Raw genomic sequence first — 9,119 nt, forward strand, 5'->3', positions numbered from 1 at the left:
TCTTTTGATCCATTTGACTTGCTGGAATGTTCTTGTGCGAAAAACATAAGGAGACCGCGTTATAGGACAGCTGTCGCCATTTTTGCTGAGTATTATATAAAAATCGCGTTATAAAAACACCGGCTTATAGGAGACTCGACTGTATTATATTTCCATGGAACAAATTATACACGATACAAAGCCTATTATAATAACATAACCTTACAATTTTCTTATTCTACGAAACGTCTTCGGGTTTATTCCTCGCGATCGAAATTAAGTCAAAGATTGAAGAATCGAATAAAGACAGATAAAATCAAAGGTTAAAGAGCATTAGGGTGTAAACGATTAAAAAACCCCGAAAATGTCGGAGAACTTGATGGAATATAGGTCAGAATAGAATATTTGATGGTTTTCCTGGAAGACGATAAAACGAGGAAAGCATAAGTAAATAGCCCTGTAAGAATGAACTGGGTCGATCGATCGATCGATCAATTAGGAAATATTCTCGATGAAATAATTGTGTGCTCGTTGCTGATAAATCATTCGCTCGAACACGATGTTATCTCGTCTTATCTGAGCGAATAAGTGGCTGTGTAACAATAATAGCTCGTACCTCCTTCGGTCTACGATTACGAGTCCACGAGTTTCGTGAAGCGTTGTCATTCGCGATGCTACTGCGCAATCGTGGCTGCTGATAAGGGGAAATAAGATTTACCAGCTTCGAAGGTTCAATGTGAACTCAATCAACATTACGCTGGTATCGTGGAAAGTCTTTTGCGCGATCTCTACGTCGTTACCCTTGAGTTGGAGTACTAGACGAGGGAGTAGAGGGAGAGTGAGAGAGAGAAAGAGGAAGAGAGAAAGAGTGGGGATACCGGAAGTGATCGCTGGATGCCGCAGATCCGGGACCGGCCAGGATAACTAGACGGCGTGGAAGGATTTCCCGTGGGAACGAATGATAAACTGAAAGCGAAGAAAAGATTCCGTGATTAAGGATTCTCCGCAGAGATGGCCACCGTGTTAGCTACGTTCTCCGTCCTTAAGGACCATGTGAAGTTAAAGGTCTCGCAGGACGCCGTTGCCATTGACAATATGGGTAATGAGAATAATGACACGTGAAAGATACGTACTTAGGTTAGGTTAGGAGGAAAAGGAAGAAAATTTATTTCAGTGATTATTCGTTGTAAACGAATATTTTTGGTGCTGTTGTTTGTTATTGTGTAATTGTATAATTATTATTATTATTGTTGTTGTTATTATTAGCGGAGAAGAAACATGAAGGAAATTTGTTTTAGTGTTTGTTGGTTGTAAATTATTACTTTTGATGCCGATGTTTGCTATTATATTGCTGTTGTTGCATTGTTTGATTATTAGATTATTAAATAACATCTATTGTTATTATTATTATTATTAGCGTAGGAAAAAGCGGAGAAAGTTTATTTTAGTATTTATTAATTGCAAGCGATTGCTATCGGTGTCGATATTTGCTATTATATTGTTGTTGTTGCTTTGTTTGGTTATTAGGTTATTAAATAACATCTATTGTTGTTATTATTATTATTATTATTATTATTATTATTATTATTATTATTATTATAGGTTATTAGATTATTAAATAACATCTACTGTTATTATTATTATTCTTGTTATTAGTATAGGAAAAAAGTGGAGAAAGTTTATTTTAGTATTTATTAATTGCAAGTGATTATTATTAATGTCGATGTTTGCTATTATATTGTTGTTGTTGCTTTGTTTGATTATTAGATTATTAAATAAGGCTTGTTATTCTTCTTCTTCTTCTTCTTCTTCTTATTATTATTATTATTATTATTATTATGAGCGAGAAGGAAAATGGAGAAAGTTTATTTTGGTATTCATTAATTGCAAGCATTTTTGGCATTGTTGTTCGTTATTGTATTGTCGTTGTTGCTTTATTTGATTACTAAGTTATTATATAACGTTTGTTATTATTATTTTATTATTTTATCAATACTAGTTTTATTAAGATTAATGTTCTTATTTTATTGTTATTATAGTTACTGTAATTGTTGCGAATAGTGTATTATTATTTTATTTGGTTATTAATATTCAGGTTATTATCCAATTGTTATTTGAATAACAATTTTAGTAATATTTAACATCGTCATTATTTGTCTATTTAATTTTTATCAGTTTATTAATTTGATTTAATTTTCACTTATTCTTTCAATTTATTTGTATTATTATTGTCATATCGGTATTATTGTTTCATTTTATTCAAACTATACGTATCTTCCACTCTGGTTTCCTTTTTCATTAATTAGTTTGAAGTAATTATTTTAAATTGAATGCAATTAGCTTTAAGCTACGTCTGAGTACTATTTCATTATGATCCTCGGTATTTCTTTATTTAGTTATTATATCAATAACAATTTCATTAATATTTAACATCACCGTCAGTTAATTTATTCATTTGATTTATTAGTTCATTGATATTATTATTTCCTTTTATTCAATTTCTGTGAATCTTTCCTTTTGCCTTTTTTCAATTAATTTTTGGACACGAATAACTTTCAAATCACATTGGGTACTACTTGTTAATCGTTTCGTTAAATTTATTAATTAATTCATATTATTAGTATTTCATTCAACATGTGTGAACTTTCAATTTTTGTATTATTTTCAATCATTCATTCCTGATATGTAATATAATATTTTACAGGAATATTATTTCGAATATTATTAGATTAAAAGCTACATTTGAGAACAATTTATCATTTAATTCAATAACATTATTATTTCGTTTAATTCCTTTTATATAAACAATTTTCTTAATATTTAACATAATTTGTCACTGTTAATTGCTTCATTCAATTAATTAATGTTGTTATTTAATTTATTTCAATTTATGATTCCTCCTTTATTTTCTTTACGATTAATCGTTTTCAATTAATCATTGTTTGTCATTAGTTTTCAAGCTACACTACAGAGTCACGTTTCTGATACTCTTGATGTCCACGTTGCTGGTGACAGCTAGGCAATTTATCGGAGAACATATCAGGTACATTTATGAGTATTCTTAACACTATATCATTGGGTTTTCTACTGTTACAATATTATTAGAAACGCACGAAACCTTATTAACTGACTTATTACTGCTGCAATACTTGCTTCTTATTTCATAGTAGTCGCAATGAGTGATCAACTATGGTTATCTTTCATTTGTATTTGACGTCTGTGTTATCAAATAGAACTCTCGGACTTTTAAAACTGGGAATCGAGGAATTTCTTTTGTCCTCTATCTAATTGTAGGAAAGTCTCAATAATCCTCGATTCGAAAATAACGATAAATTATTATATATTATATGTTATCAATAGAAATTACTTTTTATTATATATTCCAAAATTAAGGGTACCAACACAGTTTTAAATAGAAGTAAAAGATTCACGCTAAAATATATTATACATAACGTTTGATTGATTATTGAAAAATAATAGACTTAATTTTAATTTCGATGCTGTTTTCTTTAAGTATGTCTCACTGAAAAAATGTGTTTAAGGAAATTTTAAGAAATTCTTCTATTTTTTTCTATGAAATTATTTTTAAATTATTTTTCTATGAAAATTTGATCTCCAATTGTCATATTATATTGTTTCAAATTAAAATAAATATTTATTATTCAGCAAGATTTGAGATATTTTATATATTATATATGAGTTTAGAGTGTTAAAAGAAAGAATCGAGATACACCTTCTTTATCTTAGAAAAATTAAAATTATACAGATTAAGTCAAATTTGGTTAAAGTACTATAATAAAATAGATTGATGTTGAATTTTAATTAAAATAATTAAAATAAGAGACGTAATTGAAAGAAATTAAGTACTATAATAAAAGTACTATAATACTATAGTAAAGTCCTAAATAGTAAAATAATACTATAGTAAAATAGATTGATGTTGAATTTCAATTAAAATAATTAAAATAAGAGACGTAATTGAAAGAAATTAAGTACTATAATAAAAGTACTATAATACTATAGTAAAGTATTAAATACTACAGTAATACTATAGTAAAGTACTATAATAAAATAGATTGATATTGAATGTTAATTAAAATAATTAAAATAAGAGACGTAATTGAAAGAAATTAAGTGAATATTGGAAATGCCTATAAAATATGTGAATATCGAAATATCAGAAATTGTCTATAATATTCGAGTTAAAAATAACTATTATTTATTTATCTATTAATTATGGATATCTATTAAATATAAATATTTTTTTATTAAATATTGCAAGAAGAGTTAAAATACCAAATTGCTATGGAATAAACCCATGTCGCAGCAGTGAATCACTTGACGCGAACTGTTAATTGGATTTTCCCTCGAAAGAGAATTGATTTGTCAAAAAACGAAGATTCTTTGAATCAGGGTATATTTCTCAGATAAAGTTTCGATAAAGTCGAGTTAATAATTCCTTCGTTTGATAACAGATGTGACGTTTCCCAAAATTTTCACTGAAAAGAGCAAGATAATATTAATGTATTTTACTTACTTTGATAACAAGTGGATAATCTCTTATCTTTTCTTTTTACAACTTACAATAAGCGGTAGATTTTTCATGATACCTTTTACGAAAATAAGAATTTCGTTAAATAGGTTTTCACAAAAATAACGAATTTAAGATATTTTGGAAAATCGTAATTAAATTTTGATTTACGTATTAAAACTCGAGTTTTGAAAAAGTAAGTTATATAAATTAATTACAATATTAAAATATTAAATATTAAACGAAATTATTTAATAATTATTTAACTAATTATTAGAATAATAAGTTTAATCATCGCCATCCATGATTCATTATTTAAGACAATCTGATAAAGAAAAATTGACAGATAAAATTAATCAAAATTAAATATCAACAAATTGTAATAATTAATTTGATTTAATATCTTTCAGATTACGTTACTCTTATTGACATTTTATAATACGAATATGAATTAGAACAAATTGTAAAATAACACTATGATACCATTGATTTTGGAAGCACCTATACTACCGAATAATTAATATATTTTTCAAAATTGTCAGATTTCGATACAGATGATATTGTACCTAACTTGAATTTTTGTTTATTTCCTATACAACATTTATTGAAGACAACAAACAAAGAAAAAAAAAAAGAATCAAAATATGTTTTTCAATAATGAAAACAAGAATTCGGTAATTTTATTGCGATACTTACTACTTATACCTAAATTTAGTAAAATAATTTCTATTCAATTGACAAATTAATTACGAATAAATTTATGAAACTTACTTTATTAAAATAAAATTTTATTTCTAAAATTTCGATGAAATAATATTACAAAATATGAAGATATAAATGAAACTAATTTCACGAAAAACATTTCTTTATGAAATTATCTGAAACGAGAAACCAGTTCTAATTGATGTTGAATCAATTGCACGTTTATCGAGTCATTTATTATTTTCGTTAAAATAAAAGGTGTTCTCATATAAATATATTATATTTCTACGAACTTTTGCTTAATTATTCATAATATAAAACGAGCTTTATATATGAGTCGCAAATTTAAAATAATGTTTCGTGACCCATAGATAACGTATTACGGATATATTTGCCAATTAAAAAATGCTAATAAAACAGATAACCATACTCGACGTTATGTTTTATGGATAAGGTGCATCGCAGGGGCTGGAATGAGCGATGATGTAGTCAAAGTAATCAACACATTTTGCTTTTTTACGTCTACTTATACAGTGGTAAATATTAATAATAATTTATTCTTTATTCTATATTCTCTATTCTATATATAATCATTGCTTTTAAAGATAGAGTTCGAAGATAAAATTGCAGTCTTACAGGAAGGATGATTCTTCGTGAATACATCAAATTTTTACAATAAATTTCTTAAAAATATTCTTTTTCTTTTTCTCAACGAAGTGACGAAAAATTTGTTACAAATTTTAAAATAAATTTTCAAGTAATTTCTTACTGGGATAAATGTAATGATGAAATAATTATGATTCTTCCAAATTTCTTCTAAATCACGCGAAAAAAGATTTTGGAAAAAGAGAAAGATTCAAAGATTACAAATTTTTGAGTAATTTCTATGAGATATTCCAATCGTTTAAAATTCAAAGTCGAAAACAATTAAGAAATTTTGAATTGTTTACGCAGAATAAAAGGAAACAATACAAGTTTAATATGAAATATTATAATTACCAAAGTTTTTAATTTGACAAAATTATTAATAATCGTAGAATGAATTTTTTAAGCAATATTAAAAGATTACTGGATTATGCAAATGTAAAACAAATGCTGAAACAATTTGTCGTTTTACACATTTTTTATATTTCATATTTTCGTTGTTATATTTTATATTCTTTATTCTTATTCTTGTATTTTGTTTCATTTTTCACTTATTATTTTGTCTTTGTTATCTATTATATTATTTCATTTGATAATTAATTTATCAATGTGGCAATGTTCTTTTCCCTCGAATAATTTATCAATGCTCTATTTTGTTCAATAATTTATTAATTTGGCAATGTACTTTTTATTGAAATAATTTATCGATGTTGCAATGTTCCTTTTTCTGAAATAATTTATCCATGTAGCAATATTCCTTTTTCTGAAATAATTTATTAATTTAGCAACGTTCTTTTCTCTAAAATAATTTATCAATTTAGCAATGTTCCTTTTTCTGAAATAATTTATTAATTTAGCAACGTTCTTTTCTCTACAATAATTTATCAATGTAGCAATGTTCCTTTTTCTGAAATAATTTATTAATTTAGCAACGTTCTTTCTTCTAAAATAATTTATCAATTTAGCAATGTTCCTTTTTCTGAAATAATTTATCGACCTAGCAATGTTCTTTTTTCCCGAAATTTTAAAGCAAAAATCACTATAAATCGTAAGACGAATTTTACAGACGAAGCATATGAACATAACGTCCGTGGAGTTAGGCGAAATTCCGCATCCTGGCGTGGGACCAGCGACCTCGAAAGACTCCGTGGTGCACCATGCCTACTACCAGTGGGTGCCCTTCGTTCTGTTTTTTCAGGCGATCCTCTTTTACATGCCTCACTACCTGTGGCGGAATGTTGAAGGTCAGTCCCGCTATAATACCCACCAACTTATCGCGCATACCTTTGTACGCATAGTGCACGAGCTTTTAGCCCATGGTCCTTTCTTTCTACCTGGAAAATTATTTTCCACCATGGTTTACCTTTCGACTTCGTCATTCCAATCTTGTCCTTCAATTTTTTATTTTCTTTCATTATTTTACGTAGAGTAGCATACTTTCTTTTACATGTAAAATTTCATTATTCTGTTATTGTTCATTTTCGATTTTCAATTAATTTATAACGTCGTGTAACTTGGAAGCTGCTATTTATACAATTTTATTTCATTTATCACGATTACTATTTTTTGGATTTCAAATTAAGGAAAAAAAGATGAAGTTAGTTATATAATATTTTCTCTTTGGAACCACAAAAATATTGTTCTTACAATTCTTATATATTAGATTTAATAATATAAAGTTTTGAAAAATATTTAGGTTTACTTTTTAGGTTTGGTAAATAAAGCGAAGTTTATCTAAACTTTGGCTAGTTTGAAAATCATTTCCATGTGAGTGAAACATTGTAATCTTGTAATATATGTACATTTTATTTTATGTTCCTGCAAAAATGGAAAAATGAATGTTGAAAAACGTTCATACTATTATGACTAGATCGATTTAAAGTAATATTAGAATAACAAAATGAACTCTCTTTTTATTTTTACATATAAAATAATAAATAATATATTTCTTGATATAAAATATTGTTCGAATAAGCATGAACATTATAGTGCATAATTTCTTTCACTTTTAAAGAATTATTGTTTGACGTTTATAGAAATAATTTGGGTATGATCTTATAACTGTAAAGCTATGTCAGAAATTATTCTAGTATTTTCGATAAGATTTTAATAATAACATTTATTTACTAAATATAAAATAGGAATTTTAATAATTTTCTTTATCACTTAAGTTTGAAATAACTTTTGCCCTTGTGTATATAACGATTAATTCTTATAATTAATTTTCAATACTTATTTAATATTTTAATAAATATTGATATTTATAGAAATTACAAAATTATAATTTTAATTCATTATAATTTAATAATGATAATATTATTATTACTAACCAGCCAAATTATTAAACAGTACTATTAAATATTATTCAGAGTAGTGCATAAAATAATTAATGCAACAAATAATATTACTTTTTATTTTTAAATTAAAAGTAACAAATACACGTTTCTATTAAGATAGGATAATAATTCAAAGATCCATCATGACAGTTCTAAAATATTCTTTTAGAAGGCTATTAATTATATTCACAAATTATTTAATAATTTGATTTATTAGACACCCATGAATATTTTGAAAATATATTTACACCATTTTCCACAATTTGGAATATTTCACACGAATTAAATAGTCTAAAATGGCTTAATGAGATATGTATAATCCGAGCAGCCGATATACTTATTTATAAGCGCAAATTGTAATTAGGATATAAATAATTCATGTGAGATTAACACTCGCTATTTGACGCTTGAACAACATGTGCTCCATTTTCTCCATTACTTGTATACGTTTACATACATATAAATATATGTTTAGTTAAATAGCTAAATTCTCTTCTATTCATTATTTTTGGTGTCACTGGCTTAAGATATTAATAACTGATTTAAAATATTAATGAATGCATACATGCAAATAACACAATCTTTATGAAACAAATATTTTGACATACCTTTTATAATTAATTTCATAATATCATTAAATGTTACAATAAATTTTAATGACGAACTATATTAGTTTTGCATGTTAATGTAGTTTTTATTAGGAAATATGAATTTAGGTAAAAAATATTCCTTTATTGAATGCTTTGATAAAGAGTTATTGTTTATTAAAGAATGGACTTTGTGTATTTTTTATTTAAAAAATCAAAGAAGTTGTAACTGGAACAATATACTATCAAAGATTTTATAAAAAATTTTATTTTATTAAAAACAGCAATTTAATGGTTAATCATACTATTAATGTCAGTATTAATAATAGTATTAATAAA

General features: G+C 25.8%; 1 protein-coding gene across 1 annotated transcript in view; it reads left to right on the forward strand.

The window, feature by feature from the left end:
• Positions 1–687: 687 nt before the first annotated feature.
• Inx7 (innexin 7) overlaps positions 688–9,119 on the forward strand; it is a 34,919-nt gene continuing 26,487 nt past the window's right edge. The window contains exons 1-4 of the mRNA XM_017912095.1: positions 688–1,078; positions 2,932–3,022; positions 5,667–5,748; positions 6,924–7,101. Coding sequence (XP_017767584.1) covers positions 991–1,078; positions 2,932–3,022; positions 5,667–5,748; positions 6,924–7,101 — 439 coding nt within the window. The 5' untranslated portion in view covers positions 688–990. The remainder of the gene's footprint in view (positions 1,079–2,931; positions 3,023–5,666; positions 5,749–6,923; positions 7,102–9,119) is intronic.

Source organism: Eufriesea mexicana, unplaced genomic scaffold (assembly GCF_001483705.2).
Source record: "Eufriesea mexicana isolate 0111107269 unplaced genomic scaffold, ASM148370v2 scaffold325, whole genome shotgun sequence".
NCBI lineage: Eukaryota > Metazoa > Arthropoda > Insecta > Hymenoptera > Apidae > Eufriesea > Eufriesea mexicana.